This window comes from Opisthocomus hoazin, chromosome 3 (genome assembly GCF_030867145.1).
Source record: "Opisthocomus hoazin isolate bOpiHoa1 chromosome 3, bOpiHoa1.hap1, whole genome shotgun sequence".
NCBI classification, from domain to species: domain Eukaryota; kingdom Metazoa; phylum Chordata; class Aves; order Opisthocomiformes; family Opisthocomidae; genus Opisthocomus; species Opisthocomus hoazin.
The window spans coordinates 16018755-16038653 of record NC_134416.1 but is presented as its reverse complement, the minus strand read 5'-3'; the positions used below and the strand labels follow the sequence as shown (position 1 = coordinate 16038653).

At 41.0% G+C, this 19899-nt stretch overlaps 1 protein-coding gene across 7 annotated transcripts in view; it reads right to left on the bottom strand.

The window, feature by feature from the left end:
• Positions 1-312: 312 nt before the first annotated feature.
• ENPP2 (ectonucleotide pyrophosphatase/phosphodiesterase 2) overlaps positions 313-19899 on the bottom strand; it is a 76761-nt gene continuing 57174 nt past the window's right edge. For 6 of the 7 annotated variants that reach the window (XM_075415642.1, XM_075415638.1, XM_075415641.1 and 3 more), the window contains 12 exons: positions 17858-17889; positions 16916-17043; positions 14893-14980; positions 14660-14747; positions 13587-13759; positions 13235-13286; positions 10909-11045; positions 10280-10415; positions 8998-9075; positions 6345-6477; positions 5567-5723; positions 313-924 (listed from right to left, as the gene is read on the bottom strand). In XM_075415642.1, the coding sequence (XP_075271757.1) occupies positions 754-924; positions 5567-5723; positions 6345-6477; positions 8998-9075; positions 10280-10415; positions 10909-11045; positions 13235-13286; positions 13587-13759; positions 14660-14747; positions 14893-14980; positions 16916-17043; positions 17858-17889 (1373 nt within the window). In that variant the 3' untranslated portion in view covers positions 313-753. The remainder of the gene's footprint in view (positions 925-5566; positions 5724-6344; positions 6478-8997; positions 9076-10279; positions 10416-10908; positions 11046-13234; positions 13287-13586; positions 13760-14659; positions 14748-14892; positions 14981-16915; positions 17044-17857; positions 17890-19899) is intronic. The other variant, XM_009937882.2, reaches the window with a different exon arrangement.

The window sequence follows — 19899 nt, the reverse complement described above, 5'->3', positions numbered from 1 at the left end:
TCACCCCATGGCTCCAGAGCCAAGTGGCCTCAAGCGTGGGGTACCCCTGGTAGCTTATAACACCAACCAACCTCCTCTCCCAGCTCTGCCCCTATGGCAAAATCTAACCAGTAATGACTACTGTGGGTGTCTGTTTTATGGTCTCGCTGCTGAGTAGCAGGGCAGGGCAGCCAGGCTCCTGGCACTCCTCTTACCGACAAACCTAAGCTCTTGAAAAGGGCTCTGCCCTGTGAATAACAGAGAGCTGGCAGCACTCAGCTGCCCGCAAGTCCCTCTGAACATCCCTGTGAAAGGAAATCAAAACACATTAAAAAAACTGAATGTGTGGTTTATTATATTTAAGATGCTATTTGTCTATAGGGTTTAAATATGTCTGTCACATAGTTAACAGTAAATGAATGTAATTTTACATGTTCAGTATTTTGATACACAGTACAGGACTACAAGTGTGGTAAAGCAGCATGGGAAATTAATATTTCCTTGATGCACGTATCAAATCCTGCAGCACCACTTAAAAGCTTGGAGTAAGGACTCAAGCTGCAGTATTACAAGCGCTACTAAATAAACCAAAAGACATACCTATATTAAACATTAGAGAAACAAAACAAATGACACAAGGGTTTAATATTTAAGACTTGATACAGGATTAAAATACTAATATTTTTAATGTCCTGGTTTCAAATTAATAAATATAAAAACAATATAAAAATATACACCAGTTGATAAAAGGATGCACTGAGTAAGGTTAGAAAGCTAAATTTCACTTTCAAATGTATGCAGGTATGTCTTTAGGGAGAGGATTTCTGTGTAGCTGCGACTGGTCTTTCGGAAGAAGTCCAAGCTTGTGAGCTGCTCAATGTCACGTACACGCGCAGTGTGCATCTTAAGCAGATCTTCAACCCACTTTGATTCATCCTCCAAGCTCTGAAACATAAAAAACCACAAGTTTTATAACATGCCATGTCAAAAACCAACTCCAAAAGCAAATGCAACTTTTCTACACATTGGGTCCATTTGAAGAATCTCCATGCTTTATTCAAGAATGACTAAGCTAACCAAGTTCCAGGAAAACAGATACGAAACTTAACAGGCAAGAGGATTCCTACAGTTTTATTTTGGGACCCATTTTAGGATGGGGTTGAGACAACAACCATAGTAATCTAGGAAAAGCTGGCCCCATGTTGCAGGTGTTCCAGAAGAACAGCCATATGCTTTTAGAAGATCCATTGGTCACCACATATTTTTTTGTCTCACAGAAAGAGCTCCACATTAATCAGTTGCATATTACTGAAGCCCAAACTCTAGGCTGTTTAGCTGTGAACCCTACCGCTACACATTATTCTCATCTGACCAGCACCTCATTTAATACGGTATTATTTTAATCTTTCGACTATACTGTTAGGAGAACATTACAATTCATTATACAGTTGGGATTACTGTTTATGCTGGTACCTGTAAAATCCTGTTATTAGAACGTACATATTACTCACAGATAGAAAAAATACTTTCACTAAACATTTTCAATATGAAAACAAAACAGTTTTGTGAATATGAAAACAAAACAGTTGCTGGCTGTTTGAGTGCGTTAACCAGCCCAGCGACATGTCCCATGAGCACTGCAGCCAGCCCCGGGGACTGCACGGCAGGGAACAGACGTGGGAAAAGGACAGAGCAAACAGGACTTTCCCCCTTTGTCCTCTCCAGCTGGTACATCTACACCGCTGCTGGGGAAGCAAGTTAGGAATGGAGGGTTCTGCCTCCGGGCATTGGGCCTCCGTGTTCGTGACCAGGAAATCTTGCTGATAAAGATCTATCGCTGGGCTTACTCCTGAAAATGAGCCCTTTTGTGACCCTCTTAACAAGATCCTCCTACAGAGTGATTCTCTGACCAATCAAGACTAAGCTGCAGCGATGCCAAAGCCTACCCAACCCAGCAGATGTGCCACAGACCACGCAGTGGGTCACCCTGCAAAGGTCAGGAGGGCGAGCATGATCGTTTGCACAGAGAGGACATCAAGTACCAGCTAGGTCACAGCCAGCTGCTCTAAAGCAAATGTCTGTGACCCAGTCAGCACTTGTCTGTTTGGAAGCTTTTCAGCTCCAAACCAAATCTCCTCTCTGTGTCACTAGCAACCTGAGGCCCGAAACCAGGTCTGGAACATGAAAAGAAAGACACAGATTAAGCGGGAAGAGCATGGAGCATGCCCTGCTCGCTCCTCTTCGCCTGCGGTGCCGTGCTCCAGGAACGGCGCCTGGCAGCACGCGGCTGCAGGAAGCCCACTGCTCAGCCTTCAGCCTGGCCATCAGGTTGCTGGTCTGCAAACGGGCCTCAGCAGCATTACTGCTGCAAACGCAATCGCTATGACATTTTTGTTGCCTTCAAGCCTTCCTTCCGAGCAGGAAATCTGAGTTTTACAGAGCTCTAAGAGAAGTCCCATTGCTACAAAGCTCACTTTTTTGAGTACAAGGAGGACTCCTAAATGTTTGCAGAAGATCTGCAATTTGAATAAATCGCCGGACTGTGAGGCTCTAAACCAAGTCCAGCAAGACAGCATTTGCATGGCCCCAGAAAATCAATCTAGGTTTAAGTTTTTCCATTCCACAGCTGGCCCATGAAATCTCAGGTCCAGCAGCAAGGATTTTAAACAGTGATCAGCTAACATAGTATTGTATTACTGCAGAGTAACAAATTAAGTGTATACATTTAAAATGATAGCTTTCTCCATCTGTGCTGGCTAGTTTCACCCCAGCAGTACAGTGAGTCTTAGAAGAAAAAATAACAATTGAAAACATGGAGGTCAACAGAAATTGGCAATCAATTAGGAAGCTAACTTAAAATCCACTGGAAAATGTACCAGATATTCTGGACAAAAGAATCTCTCTGGATATCAAATTATTACCTGGAAAGCTGAACAAGATCAAAGCGTGGACAGGTGGGTGAGGAACTCGCTTATTAGAAGAGAAATTTAAAGGTTTTGCTGAAAGGGAAAATAATGGCCTGGAGGAAGTTTCTAGTAGGGCACCTTCAGCTTTGGTCTTGGAACAGATTTTGTGTAATATTTTTATACAGGTGTTATGTGCCAAGGTCTTTAGTGTACTAGTGGGAAAAAAAAAAAAAACACACCACCAAAAAAACCACAAAAAAATCCCAACCAACAATTGGGAGATCCTGTCAATGCAGAGGACAACTGGAATAGCATACTGCAGATGCAGATGGGGGAGTCCCTAGTATGATATTGGGTTATCCACATTGACAGCAAAAATTTCTGCTAAGCTGGGAACTTCTCAGGTGAAACAGCAGATAGAGGAGAAGGACCTGGGTGTACTGGTTGTGTGTGATTGTGAGCCACCATTATAACACAGCCATGGCAAAAGCAAATCCTAGATAGTGTCAGAGGAGTTTTGTCCAGTGGAAGGAAAATAATTTTTCATTTTGAGGTCCCAGCTGGAGTACTTTATCTCACTCATGTTCCAGGAAAGAAAGAAAGAAAAAAATCAGACTGGAGCAGATGCATAGGAAAGCTACTAAAATGTTCATCCTCTCTTACAAGAGGAGCAAAGAAGATCCTGCGTCTCCCATAAACAGAGAGAAGAATATGCTTTGAGAATCGACATAAATCATCACTAGAGAAAATCCCAAAGAAGCCCGGTGAAGGGGTATTTAAGCCATAGAGAAATGTTGACACGAGAATAAATGGGCATAACCTCACCATGAATAAACACAGTTTGGAAATGGAACAAATTCAAATAAGAAGAGTAGTGGTGTTCTCCAACGGCCGTGTGAAGAGAGAGAAAGTGTGTGCAACGGGAGCAGTTGGGGGAAAGCTAGTATTTCTTCAGATCTTAAAAGAAAGCTGTGGAGACGTTAGGGAAAAATTTTTATCTCATGCATTTCATCCATGAAGTATGTGAGGTTTTACACAATCACTTCTTTGAACAAATAAGATGGAACACCACGTGCAAAAGTAAGACTGACATTGTATTTGAATGGCAAAATTTTGCCTAACTAATTTCATTCAAAAGCTACATTTAAGTATTTTGAGTGGTTCTTTGCTATGTAAAAAGCATAGACCGACAATTTGTTAATGACTTTGTAGCAGCACTGAAGTTCCTCCCAGAACTGTAAATACATACACCATAAGTAGCATGACCTACAGAGAAAAGAAGCCTGGGTTGGAATATAAGAAATCAGAGTAAGAGAGGCCATTATTCTAAATAGCTCATAAAAAACATTTCAGCAGTTTAAAAGCACCATGACATACAATATAGGGAGGAAAAAAAAAATTATTTAATCGTAAAATTACATATGGGCAGAGGTACAAGGACAGAGGCACTAATAACCACCAGATTAGTAACTTCCAGATCACTAACTGGATCTTGATTCGGAGGAAAGCAGTCCAGAGAAAAACCACAACGAAATATATGTAGGACTTTCCGAGACTTCTGGTGAAAGACATCTCTGCCCAAAGCAGTTAAGAGTCTAAACAGGGGAAGCCAGACCTGCTCAAGAGAGAGGGATACAGCTCCAAAAGCGTGGTTTTGAAAAGAGGGACCTGAAAGCAGGCGATGTTTGATGAATGAGAAAGAGACAGTGTTCCAGGTGAATTGTGTACAGAGTTGGAATGACTATTTCTGCCTGTAGCTGGAATAGGAGTTTTAACTTTTTGTGCCAATACAAAATTCATAACATTAATGCGTTCATTCAGGAAACGATCTCCTGGCAGTCTATAGTGAAGCGTCTGTGTGCAAGAATCCACACAGCTGTGTAATGGGAGAACAAGTTCAGGCGGAAGGACAAGTCTAAATACAGCTGCCTGGGAGGACTGCTGTCCGTGCCGAGCACCGGAGCCCATGGGGACATGACTGCTCTCCTGCCACACGATCCGCTGCCCAGCGTGTGTTACTTTCTGGGTGCTGACCAGACCAAAGCCTTTGCCCTTCACCAAGAGTCATACACTATAGGATCTCGCATGTGAAAGGAGGACAGGAAAGGAACCAGGAGGGTGTCTGGTCACCGATCATAATGAGAATCCAAACTTCTCCCTTGAATCAAGACACGTACTGGAAATAGCAAGAGCTGGCACTCGGCCCCTGGCGGGTTTTAGCATATAGTTTTAATACTGTGTGGGTTGGATGTAATCATGCTGTCTGATGCACCCAGACTGCCATAACAGACAGACTATATTGTACCTGCATATGGAAACAGAGCTCAATAAAAACATCAGGCTGGCTGCCAGCACAATACATCTACGCACACAGCCTCCCCCCAATCTGCTCTGAGGTTACAGTGATAGTGTCTGCCAAAACGTAGAAGCTGACAGGTTGTTTACTGCCAACCTACTGTATCTCAGCTCTTTCAGACAATTTTAGATGCAATAATAGTTCCATATTTTCTCTGATACCATGGAAGAGTGCTTTTGTCTAATGAGTTGAACATGACACTTAACAGAGTCCTACCCTGTGCTTTCATTCAGGACATCAGTGAGCACTAGTATCTAACTGTAATGAGGCTTCACGTCCCAGGGATAGATTTACCACGGGGCTACAGCAGTGCAGCAGAACTTACATTGCAGCTCTCATCATTGTCAGGCCGGTGGGGAAGGATGTACGAGAGAACAGAGAGCGGTCCATCACACTTGTCGGCTGGCTGAGTGAAATCTAAGCAGCTGGTTATGATGGCATAGTAATGAGTAGGAACGGGGATGGCACTGCCTTCCACAAACCTGGGGGAATAAAGCAATCATTTATCCACAAACGATAAAGCTGTTTGGAAGAAGGTTACACAAACAGCATGGTCTTTCCTCCCCTACATGTGAGGACACACGTACGTTGTGGAGATGTGTTTGATTCCTGGACAGTGTCTGAAAATGAGCATTCAATTAGTTCCTGTTTTGATACTGCGTTACAGAAATACCACACACCAGTGCTGAAAGGCTTCTTCAGTTCAAGGACACAGAGAGAAAGCATTACTGAATTAACGAAAGGCTTCAGTATCTAACTCAATACCACTGCTATGGTTTGCTCTGGTATCCAGTTGTCAACTCTTTAGTTCTGGAGAATTTTAGAGAAAATAGATTATTTGAAACATAATTCAGCTTCATTTCAAGGATGAATGAACACTTAATTTCAAAGTCAAGGTGAACAGTTACCTGCTGAATTGCCATTTCCTTATTTTTACCACTGTCCTACCTGCAGAGGCATTCAGTCTTGAACAATAATTTTTAAAAGAGCTAGAAAATTATATCTCCTCCCAAAAATCAAATAATGTGCAGCGAATTAGTTGTTTAAGATAAAGCCACCATTAAGAGAAGCAACAGCAAACCAACATAAAAACAAACTCTTACTGTTTTATTTTGTCAGGTGTGTCATGTAAACCATCATAATCATAGTCAAAGATTGGTCCACTTATAACATTGACTCCATTTCGTTCAGTGGCGTATCTCTTCACCAAAACCCTTTGGAAATAGTTCCATACCTCTGTGGGGAAAAAACAGCAGTAAAAAAAAAAACACATCAAAATTTGGATAAGCCAAAACATGTCAAGATTACAAACAATTATTTTCTTTCCTGAAAGTAAAAGTCCAGTGGACATCATTCACACGATGGCAGGGGAAATCAAAGACTAAGTATTACAGATTTACTGCAGCTTCATTCAGTTTGGTCAATAAAGCCTATTCAGACTTCTTTGTTCTCTGTTGACTTTTTTTCCCCAACCAGTGATAAAGGAAATGCACGGTACTGCTCCCAGGCTGGCATTGCCATAGACAGTGCACAGAGAGCTTGCTATTCCTTCACCAAGCAGCAGAAACAGCTATTCACATGCTTTTGATGTCCCTGTAAACAGTTACTTTGTCTTTCTTATCTAGTTACAGGGAATGGTACTGTGTTTTTTTCATTCTAGAAAGGAAACAGCACTGTGATTAAAAGCAAAACCCAAACATTTTAAAAGAAAGGGAAATACCAAGGTCATATTCTTCCAGTTAAATTCTCCTTGGATACAAAATGTCCAACTTTTAAATTAGGTACCGTCAAGGACGACCAAATTATGGCATGGCATCTCATTAAAGCAACTTTTGGGAAGAGCATGACACTTATTCTCCCACCACGCCCTCCTCAACCTTAAAAAGTTAAGATGCTTGCAGAGACGGGAAACACACTGGAATCTCCAGTTACATCATTCTTTTCCTTCTTTTTCCCTTTTTATCTTAACACTAACAGAAGCTCGTGTAACCAAAACATCCCAGACTTATATAAGTTTAACTTTTGTCTTGCCAGCTCAGACTGTTAAGCCCACGGTTCCCCGGCGAGCGCTGACGGCAACACCAGCCGCAGCGAGTTCCCCAGCACACCTGGACCCAAGACTGCTCGGTGCCACATGAACTCCCTGCTCGGGCTGATGCAGAGGGCCCCACAAGCAATGGTCTAACAAAAACCTCAGCTGCGGTAACCACTTGGCAGTACCACTCCTCCAGCTGCTCGCTCCTCCGATGCATCAGCCTTAACAATAAAAACAGCCCAACAAGGAAAGCTTTTTTTTTTTTCCTGTCCCCCTTGAGTTTTCCAGCTGAATCGGTTCCCCAGTTGGGATCCCACTGGAGCCTCACAGACAGCAACGCCAGTGCCATGGGGAGCCAGCCCAGGGCCATCATCTCGCAGTTCCAGCAAAGTGGCAGCTGCTTAAGCCAGACTCACTACAGAAAAGCTGGATACAGAATTATCATCTGGGGGGATGGGATGGGACACAGAATTAAAAAAACAAAGCAGAGAAGGGGGCCTCTGCAGCCAGCACTGCCACCAGAGCCAGCACACCGTAAAACTGCCACTTTGCATTTGCCCTGTTGTGGAAAAAGCTCTGTATACTGAGCTGATAATCAGCTCTCTACACAACCCGCACACATACAGTGGTTTGTAACTCCCCAGGAATGATTAATTCCAGCATTTGTTCTCAGGGAATGCTCCATCCACTTGTGACGAAGAGTGAGGCCACTAGAGAAAATAAGCTGCTGGTGGTGGGTTGTTCTCTGTGATTAGCATCTCAGCTAATTTGCTTAGACTAACATTAGCATAAAGAGCATTTTTATGAAGTGATTTGAGAGTGGGAAATCCCAAATAATTTTGCGCTCTGTAATCAGTTAAGTGCCTTCACTCAAATTTCCAGCAAACATCACCACTTGATCCTACTCAGAGGTTTTCCAGTTAAAGACACTCTTTTCTGGTTAAAAAGAAAAAGCTTCCCATAGGCTTTGATGTCGATCCAAACCTCTCTGGCTTAAAATCTGAATTGGAAATCTCACAAGAACAGGCTCTTGAGATTCTTCCAAGGTTTCACGGTTCCTGCCAAGCCAAAAATGCCACCAGAATAGTCTGATGGTTTTCCTACCTCTTGGCAAAACTAGAGAGAACAGGGATGTGCAGACAAAAGAAATGTTAATATTATATTCCTGCAGTGCTGAAAGTTTCAGCCAGGTTTAAGTCATTCCTCATTTTCCATAAATTGGTTTCCTCTTCCTTTTTTTTATAGGTAATAAATATGTTTGGTCTCCCTCTAAGGGCATGAGTAGAAATTCAGAAATAATCACTTGTCCCTGAACTACAACAACATGCTAAGCACATACTCCCAGGCTCGTGTTGAGAAGGAAAAACCTGTTCCCTAAGAATGTTCTGCACTAACTTGGGCTACAGACAAGAAAACCTGAATGGTCTTGCACAAACTGAATTACTGTGGCATGAAGCAAAACTGCTGAATAACAGCATGTCTATGCTCTTATCTTAGCCCAGCACCAAGGAAAATAAACGTTTCTTAAAGCTTGAGCCTTTCTCGTGGTATTTTGCCCACCCACCTATACAGATGCCCACATCTATTATCTGCTGGCTACAGATAACTGAACAGTATGTTCTAAACTTCTCCCATCAATTCATTCTATAGTCCAACACACATATCATTAAAAAAAAAAAAGCATTGGTAAAGAAAAATAAAGCTGTGGAAAGGGCACTTACTTTTGAAGGCAGGATATATTGGAATGACATTTGTTATTAGAAAAGCGTCATATTTTGCTTCTGCAGAGGAACTTAATTCTGTCAGCAATAAACCAGAGAAATATTAATACGGTGAAATATCAGATTCAAGGAACACAAAAATATTTTTAAAGTATCTTCAGAGATCAACCAAAGGAATACTGTCATCTCAACAGCAAGCTGAATGCTATATTCAGAAGTGTACATAATATGGATAAAATTTTCCTTTAATGTGACAGCTGGACATCAAAGGTAAGGATTTTATCTTAGCTTCAACTGTCAACCAGTTCAAAACATTTTTATAGCTCGTATATGTTGGCAGTCTTAAAAGTCAGAGAGCTGCTCTGCAGGCTTTCACAAAAGAGGCACACAATTTCCAGGGAGGGGAGTGCAGGATTATCATCTAGTTGTAAGCAAGCCTCTGCACCAGTAATTCCATACCAGAAATCCACCAGAAAATATTTCTGCCACTGAGTGAGGAAGGCAGAGCAATGAATTTCACAGCTGTGAGACAGTTGTGTCCCTTGAATGTTTATTGATCCCAGAAGATCACTGCTCCAAGACTGAACCAATGTAACTGCAACAGGAGAATCCAGAACACTCCTTTACACAGGCTTTCTACTGGCACTGTTTCTATAGGATTGTAGAAATTTTTACAGTATACAAGAGTCTAATATGGATTTATAAATTAAATATATGTTTATTTTTCTGCTGTTTGCATTCAAAATTAAAAATTCTGACTAGATTCCCAGTTCATATATGCTGGTATCTATCCACTGGCTTTAAAGGGCTTGCTTTTGAATATTGTCTTCTAGCTTGTACTCCTGCTCTGTGCAATTCTTTATTCACCTTTATTTTTATTAACTAAACTGGGACACTTCACTTCTGGTGCATGAAGCTGGGCACCCGTTTGGAGCATCTCACAGAGTTAAGGGACCACAGCCGTGATGGCAACCTGTGACACTGGGCCCTCAGTCCTCAGCAAGCGCAGCAAGAATAATGTATCCATCCCATTAAACCCCATATGTGACACTGGTGCAGAAGCAGCTCCTCTGAGGAGAAGACATCACGGAGAAAGAAACCACTCCGGAGCGGGCGGAAATTAAACCATTGCTACCTATATTCTTTCCCAACAGTCTCATAAAAACCCTTTTGTCTGTTTATATCTGATGGGAGTTTCTCTTCGTACCTAAGGTTTTCCCTAAAAAAAAAAAAAAAAGAAAATTACAAAATCTCTAGGTATTAAAAAGCTCTCTGAACTTACGAGGAGGGAAGAGGAAGCCATAGGAGAGCTGTCTGTCGCCTCTGTAGGCTGCGCAGCTCTGGCTGTTGCCTGGAGAAATGCGGAGGTCAGGCCTCACACAGCTGGCCAGGTGTTCCGGGACACCCGACACCTCTGCCTGCATTGAGGAACATGCACAGAAATGACCGGAAAGGTAATTCCAGCATTTATAGCCAAAAGAAACAATTTCATGTAGTCAATAGGTTACATGGAAGGCCTTGTGTGGAGTAAAATAAACCACCCAGCTGTACAACCAAGTCCTGCTCCTGTACCCGTGCAGAGCCCCTCCTTCAGGCAGCAGAATTCACCATGGGAAATAATTCAAATGAAGTCACTGATTATGCCATCACGATAAAACAAAGCCCCATCAAGCAAAACTTACAAACAAAATGAAAACAGGAACAGAGAGATATACAGCCCTTCTGCCATAAAACTTTCTTTCCCTAAAGGAAAAAAAGGGATTTTGGCTTTTTTTTCATTGGTATTTGACGTAGTTTGTGGTGGGAAACTCTACTTGGGGAAGGGGAATTTTAGGACTTCAAGAATAAAGGTACCAAACAGATTTCCCCAGGATTTTTTAAGCACTTTCCAAGAGCAAAGACAGCACTGACCTGTTTGGAAATAGTGTAGGAGGTCCAGAGGGGCATCAGGAATGTTTCGCTGTAGCCACTTTCAAAGTCATGGTGATGCAAGATATTGTACTTTGTGCGGTACAGTACTGCGGGGCGCCCATATAGGAGATGCTTCTCTACAGATCAGAACAAATTACACTTACATTTATTACTGAAAGCCTTAAAGATGAAAAAAAAGGAGTTTGCCTACCAACATACGCTGATTTTGCAGTGATCCTTAGTGGGATACTGATCCTGAATAACTGCTGAGGAAATCTTGTAACAGAAAGAGCAGCCGTTCTTCAATAGTTTGGTTGGGATCCCCGTTTCCAGGCTCACAGTGCACTTTGAGGTTAAAAGTCCCTTCCGCACTTGAAAGCTTGTTGGGGTCACAGCATGGAGAGAGGGTGTTTCTCCAAACACAGGAGACTCCACAAGGATCTCTGTGTCCATGTTTCAGTGAAATCTCATTATCACATGAGGTGATAAGCACTTCTTTTGTAGCTTTAAATCAGCCCCTGTGCTATCACTCCCGCCACTCTTCTCCAGACTTTCTCTCCTTCCTGTTTTTGCTAAAGTCCCTCACAAAAGGGAGGCAAAAGTGCTCACTCACTAAAAGAGTATTTTTTCCTCAGTTGGTTGATACAGATCATGTTCTGAAGACTGATGTGCTATTTTCTGTCAGCAATATCCAAGAATACGAAACAAACAAAAAACCCCTTTTCCTAACTTTGTCTACAAAAAGACATTTCCAACTCTGCAAAACTTGCTTTTCTTCTATCTGCATGTTATGGTTAAATATCACCAGATACCTCTGACAAGCTATCTTATAAAAAGACAAAAACATCATTCAAAGAGGTAGAAGAAAAATAAATTTCCTGGCTAATCTTGTGTTGTGCTGCATGGTTCATTGATTTTGATAACCATTTGGCAAAGAGGCTTAGCTTGCTTTCGGAAATCAAAACACAGAAACAAGGAAAGCGGCCTAACATTGTTCACAGATAGGCTTTTAACCTGAAAGAAAAGGGCATGTTTTATTAGGGTTTGAGTTCAAATAGAGGATATTTTTATAGGACACAAGAAAGAAAAGTAGGAAAATCCTTGTCTAAGGACAAAGATGATAAACTTGGTTTATTCAAGAGGAACTGAAGTCATCTTTTTCTCCTGCATGTCAACAACAACATCAGCGAAGTATGCACGGTGCAGCATGCGGGAGAAGGGAATTATCAACTAAATGCAGGAAGATCCGTGAGGAGGTGCTACAGCCTGTCATAAACTACATCAAAATAACTTGCACGTGGCAGAACTGCTTGTTGTTTAAATAAGGGACCCTTCATTCCATCTAACAGACAACTTACAAATGAAATTGGTTTAAAAGCTTATATCTTAAAATAATAAAAAATACTATTTTTTATACTACTGAAGCGAAGAAGCATCACAACTTTAAACCAAAGTAAAGATGTTGACATATCTAGGAGTACAATGGTGAGGGTGTTTGCCACAGTAGGGAGTAGCTCTTCACTAATTGGAAAAATCAGTTTAACAAGATGAAAGATGCAGAAAGGCAATTTAACTCACAAAAAAAAAAAAAAGGAATCATTTCAGCTCTAGAAACTGAAGGATAGGCTGCATTGCCTGTTCATGACAGAAAAGCTGAAGAAGTAGCTTCACAAGGGAATTAAAAAAAATCCCAACTACTTAGTCATCTAAGCAATACGATTTGAAACATCTCAGAAGTCAACGTCTAAACTCAAAGCTTCAGAATTTGCCGATTTGGACAACTGTTGTGGTGAGGGGAATGCTGTGAATTGTTATGCTGAACCGGATCACGACTGTGAGAAGCAAAGCTCTTCTTTGGTGCACCTTTCAGGCTGTGTTGCTGCTCAGAAAAGCAGTTCCCCTCCCCTCTGGTCCTGCTGTTACACTTTAACCTGGATCACATGTGGTCTATTTTTTTTATCCCATTAATAGCTTGTGGTTGAATGGAGTACTGCCTCATGCACCCTCTCCTTTGCTCATCTCTCTGCCTCCACAGCAGAGATTAAACCTCCTAAAGGTGATGGAAAGGAAGAGCTAAAACTCATATCACTGAGCAATACTTTAGTCCTGATTATAACAAAGATAGTGTGCACTCCCTCATGTGAGCAGCACAATCTCGCCCACATATCGCATGTCTGTCTATGTGCTATTTTGAGAGTTATTTAAAAAGACTGTTTACTACACATTAACTAAACAAAAACAGAAGTTTCTCTGGTATCAATGACACAAAGTAACTTGCAAAAGAAAACAAAAATCACTTTTTTTCACTGAGGCAGCAGGCTCTTACCTTCTGTTCCCTTGACATGAAAGCGCTTGTTGAGTTCATCCAACTTGTTCTTCTCAAGAATAGAAAAAAAGAACAAAATTAGAATCACTGGAGCATTCTGACATCTCGTTCTACTAGGCATCCAGCAAAACAAAACTAGTGCTATGAAACACTGACGATTTTTTTGTTTCCTGTTTTACAAAAAAAGCCGTAATGGTTCCAAAAGGGCACAAACACTTCACAGGAAGGATCTGGAGAATTCTTATAGATCAAACCCTTTCAAAATAGGTAAAATGGCTACAGCTTTACTAGGCAACTACTGCTAACAGTGGAAACATAGAATCTAGCCCATCAGCAGATCCTAAACACCTACCTTATCATCACATGTACATCCGATGTCAAAATCTGATGCAGAAGGTAGAGCGACAGGATAGAGTGGCTTAGCAACTTCATCTGGCACAGTTGGTTTATAAACATTGGCTCTCAGCAGGTGATTTAAACTTCCATGGGTGCCATTATTGGGAGCAGGCTTTAATCCAAGCAGATCTATGAAACCACCAAAGGCAAATGAACGTTAGATTCCAAACGTATTCAGCAGCATCTCTGCTGAGCTAAGACATTGATTTGCAACACTGTTTACACCCACAACATATTAATGAATGTTTTTAATGTAATAAAAATACTAGCCTTTTTCCAAATTATAAAATTGCAGATGCTGCCTGACTAGTATGATAGACTTTATGACAAGAAGGTTAGTTTGCATCAAGACATTGGAAAACTGTTATTACTACTCCTGCAGCTTCCAGTGCAAACCTATGGTCAATGTGCTCACCTTACACCAACCATCCGGAACACAGTGTTATTAGTCAACTGCTTTATAGATAAGAGATAATTATCTTTTTGGTATTCCATGTTTGGAAAAAAAAACAACAAAGTAAATTACACCTTTGGCTTGAAAGTTTTATTGCCCTGGAAAATCCATATTAAAGAAAAGATCCTAATGAATACCTGTATACATCATCAGATTGTTCTTCATGGCTACAGTATGAGTTCAGGAAACGTAGTCATGCCAGGAGATGCCATAGAAACCTAAGTGATGCCCCTGCGCTGCTCCATGAGGCATGCAGGTACAGAGGAAGCCTCTGAACAGAAACCTTCTTCCCAGTCTGGTGAGCTGTGGACACCACGTTCTGTAGTGGTGCATGTTTGATCTCTGCATGCTGCACGCAGCAAAACTAAGGTAATTGCCCTTATTGGCCAGCTGCTAGACTAGAACAAACTGAGGCACCTGAGAAATGCCTTCAGCCCTCTTGGCCAAAAGGCAGCTTCTTGGAAAGGGGGCACTGGAGAAAGGATGCTGGGAGGGAGTCAGGGCATGAGCTGATGGGTGCCTGAATGAAACCCTATTAGCTAAAACAGAGTACAATTCCTAAGCAAATAGCTTACCACACATGACGTTGTAAAGTTCAATATTTTCGAAAGGAGGTACTTTGGTCTTGTATTTGAATGTAGGGCCGTAACCTATAAAGACAGTCTTGAGGGAAAGAAAAGAAAAGAGACAAGAATACAAAAGAGCATTAAAAGGCAGGGTTTTTTTCAGTGAATATTTACATTTCAGACACCTTTAATTTATTCTGCCTTCAGTGACCCTTCCGCAAAGGTTACTGCATTGCTGATACCTGCATGCTGTTAATCTTGTTGTCATAGCCATGGTCTCCATGGAAGAAGCATTTTCCCGTTGGCTTCTTGTAAACGTCCACAGCTTTCCTAAATTGACAGAGTATTAGAAAATTTCCTCAGAGGTGTAGGTACAGTGGTTGACATAAAAACATACTTTGGGGGTAGAAGGGATAAGGTTACAAGGCAGTGCATTGCTTATCTTTCTTGAAAAACAGCAGTGGGGACTGCAGGCTCATCCAGCAACCCCAGGGTTTCTACCTCTGCTCCCACTATAAGAGGGTGCAATCCTAAGAGCCAGCTCCTACTCACTGATAACAACCTTAGTATCTATTTACTTATTTTCTCAGACTTGCTCATATCTCATCATCTCCTACAGATTGGAGGGATTTTGGACCATACTTTTCCAATCCTCAAAAGGCCAACAGAGGCTTCTAAGAAAGCACTTCTGTGATGTTATAAAGCTGCAAATATCATACAGTGCTGTAAAGCGCTTTCACCTGTTTGCCTTCCACCCAATAAATAAAAATGGGGAGCAGAAACAAAGCTGGAAGCAAAAGAGAAATATTGTAATGAAGATAAATAGCTGAAAAAACAAGTGTTGCATCATGGGAATGCTAATTATCAGCTTGTTAACGAGTACTTTTTTACAAAATGTGTGGAAAATAAGTACTGTGTCACAGGAATTATAATTACAATCTTGTTCCAGAGTACTTTTTTTACAGTTTTATGAGGGCCATGTGCAGGCAACACATGCAGTGAGCCAGATTATCCTACAAGTTAATTTCTTCATCTGCAATAAAATGATGCTCAGCCAAAGTTTGATTTTGGCCTTGTAAATTACTAGAGTTGCAGCAATCAGGTCTGTAACTACCACTTTCCTGGCTGTGAATATACAATGAATTAAGTTACATTAGCAAATGAGTTACTGGTGAATGAGATTTCAGAAGATGCAAAGAGCAAATAAGCCAAAGAAAGTCTGATGTAATTAATGAGAAATTACTAAATGTAAGTAAACTTGGGCCATCCCATTAGTTCCAGTAAAATTCTTAAAACTAAAACCTTTATAGGCCTAAAACTCAGAGTGTGATTCTTTGAAATGTACATAAACCCTAGCCACAGAAATTGTACGGGGCAACCAGCCAGCCAGCTGGCGGAGTTACGCAAGGAAGCAATTGGGGTTTCTCATTCACTGCTTCAGCAGAGTGATCCTTGCATAATTCACGGAAAGATAAGCACAGATGTCAAAAGGCACTTACAACACACCGTGGGTTTGCCTGGCAGCTGTATGGGCAAAAAACCCTACCGTAATTTAAAGCTTGTAACAGACTACTGTGAGCCAAAAGCTGTGTCATCTTCCAAGAACCACTGAGTCAGATTTATGCATAAAGACCCAGCCATTCTCATACTGCAATTCACAACACGTCAAAAGATAAAAGCAAGAAAAATAATATATATTAAAACAGAAAGGAGTGCACCATTCATAAACAAAGGCTACTCCTCTCCTGTTCACTCTATACATATATGTGCCAACTTGGTTTCCTTGCTCAATCTTTAGCTAAGAGTATTAAAAATTGCTCACGTTCTATAACTGAAAATTCAGACGCATATGTCACCCTGTCACCTTCCACATGTTCTCAGGCATTCACTCACTCTGCCAATATCTCCATTTTCTTTCTATTCACCCATTGCATCTACTCAGCCTCTTGTTCCCTAACACCCCCTGGTCACATATGCCCCCCCTATACCTGAGATCATCAGTCAAAAAACACACAGCTGCTTGAGGAAATGAGTCTGGGTTTCTGCCCTCTATCCAGGTATTGATTTTGCCAAACTTTAAAACAATTTTGTGTTCTGAGCCACATACCCCTGCACCAAATGTGACTGAACCTCACCAGGAGTTTAAAACTCCTGTTGCTCATGGAGTACAGGAGCAGGATGCTGACAGAGAGGGAAGCCCAAGGTGTCTTGTTTCCTCAGAAAAAAAGGCTGAAAATCAGGATGGAAGCAAAAGCAAGAGTTTACCTCGCCACATGCCATTTGCGATCCACCAGTAAATGGACATCCTCAATTCTTCGGTTGTAAGCGTAGTGCAAGCGTTTCGGCAGGTGCTGTTTCAAGTAAGGCTTGAAGTGCTGATCTGGCTTTCTACACTGAAAAATAAATGGTTACAAACGACACTGCTGTCAGTTAGCTTAGACGCGCATAAAACCTTGAACTACAGAAATCAAGCTGTTAAGGTCATTACTGATGATGTCTACAAAACAAAGTGTACACCTAGAGTATGTGGTCCAGCCCTTTCTGTGCAGCATTTACGTAAGACCAGGGCCCAGGGAGTCATTCAAAGATGTATTTGGAAAGCTTCATTCTCATGACAGTCTTTTTGAAAGCATCATGCAAAACATCACAATTACTTAGCTCACAGATGAAGAATTTTATTCTAACTGGACCAAAGCTTAAGTTTCAGAGGAAAGCTGAATGCTCAAAATACATCTCATCTGCAGATATACTTAAAGCTGTCTGGTTAGAAAATTTTATGTATTTTTTTCTAATCAGCTTTTATTTTAAACACTTTTTTCCCATTAAAAGCAAGGTTATGGTTGAAGGCTATCAAATGAACTTTTTCAGTGACTTCAAAGTGCTAGTAAAATATTTACCCTAGAAGATTACTTTCCATTTCTGAAGGAACGAATAAATAGACTCCATTCAGGGAGTCAAGGCAGTCAGGGAGACTCTGGTTTTGCACTGCCCAAAAAGGTTATAAAAGCTACTACAGCAGCAAACAGTGGAATTTATGACAAACATTAATCTGTACTCATGAAGGGCACCATTTAACACTCTTTATTCATGTTAATGGTTGGTTTTCCTGCCTAAAGAGTGAGGAGAGAATGCTGAATAATGCCTGAAATTAGCATGTGATGTGAGCGGTGCAGTATACAGAGATACCTCCCAGTCCTAAATACTTACTGTAAGGTTGGCAACAATCACTTTAGGATCATCTGTAAAGCAAAGAAAAAAAAAGATAAAAGTATAAAAGATTAACAATTTGCAGAAGAAAACACAAGGTAACAATATAGTTTTACAGAAGCGTTCTTCCTAAAAGTTGGCTGATCTTTACTAAAAGTACACTATATGTCAGATGAGCTATCCTGAAGATGAACTAAAACTGTATACTATTTACTTAGTGATATTTTAGTTGCTTAGGTAATGTTGCTCACTGTTTTGTGATTTGGGCCTTAGCTTAATATTTATTCTGTTTTCTGAAAACATGCAATTTCAAGTCTTTTGACTGCTTTCCTTTAAAATAAAAAATCATCCCCAAATACAAAGACCTTCCTTGAAAAATTTTGAAAGCACATTTGAATGCAACAATGCACATCTGTAGATGCCGTAAGATAAATAAGTAACATTTTTTTTCTCTTTTAACATTTCACATATTTCATAGGCTAGTACAGAGTAAGTGAAAAACCACAGAAAAATATTCTGGATAGGTATTTGGACTATTAAAGGGACGTGCAAGATGTAGAAAGTCAAAACCCAACAACAGTCCACACCAACTCTGTCTTCTTCCAGAGCTGGGGGAGGGGAGGGGAAATAATTTTTCAGTCCTGAGAAAAAAAATAGGCTAAGAGAAAATCTTAGAAAGTGAAAATCTCTTGCTTAATTATTATTGTGTTTGTTGCTTAAGGTACGATCTTGCTGAGCTTGAGATGAGCTCCACTTAATCTCAAAACACAAGCTACAGGCTTACCCACTGCGAAGGTGTGTGTGCAGCCCTTAAGGCAGTGTTATCAATAGGAAAACGGAGGGGGAATAACAAAGCTGGTAATTTCCCACTTAAGAGAGCAAAAGGAATACGTTTCTTCGGTTTATGTTCAAACTGCTAATATAGAAGCAGTCACAAATATTCCAGCTAGAAAGCTGTGGACAGAGGCCAAAAGAGGAAAATGGTATGGCTGAAACACCAGTAGTATGACTCGGAAGTGACTCAGACTACCTGGTCTTTTTGGAAGATATTGCCATTCGTCCTCCAAAGAAAACTAATTTTTCTCAGCAATTTGGGAATTCAAGGATTGAAAAAACTTTAAAAAAAGATCTCAGAACTGAAATGTAAGTTTTCAGTAGACTGCAAAGTGTAAGAATTCAGTCTTTATGCTAGTCCAGTAACTGTTACCAACACATGCACTGTTTTTAATGGATCTTTACACACTCATCCCATATTCCTAGAGCATAAATACCCAGGTAAATTAGTCTATAGTACAATAAATGCATACATAAATCAGTATCTAAGAAAGTTTTTCCACATTCTTGTGGAATTCTGCTATTATTCTGAAAATCGTTAATCTTCAAAGCTCAATTTTTTGTGAAATCTGTCCTCAACCAAAGCATATCTGCAGTGTTATGAGGGGGGTCAGTTGGCTGCCCACCTGTCTGATCTTCCCCTCTACCAGAAGTTGTCACCCTTGTAGCATACGTTGCCAAAAAACATAGGTACTTATGGTTAGTTTATGAGTTTCACAGTTTGCATGGTAGCTTAAACTGCTGGCAAAGCCAGGTTTGCCCTGGTACGCTGAGCCAGAGCAGCTACACTCGTGGCACAAGCCCCGTCCTGGTACTGCTGCCCTGGAGGGGATAGTCCTCAGCAGAACAGCAGTGGGGCAGCCGGGTCTGTAATGCTTTAAATCACAGAGTTAGCTTCCCCAGAGGACTCCTGCCTGAGCCCTGAGTGCTCTCATCAAAGATCAGCTGACCTCAAACACCAAGTTGGCACGAATTTCTAGCAGCATGGTGCAAAAAATCATCCAGTTTTACTGTCAACATTGGCCCTGAATGCATGGTCTAAATCTTCCTTATATCGTTCAACATCCCCAGCCTGTTGCTGTTTAGCAACCCATGCTGCTTCTTGTCTGTGCCAAAAGTATGAAGAAGCTACTGAATTAAAATGTAACAGTTCATTTTTTTTCCATTAGCTCAGAAAATGTACCAGACACTTTTTTTATATCCAATCC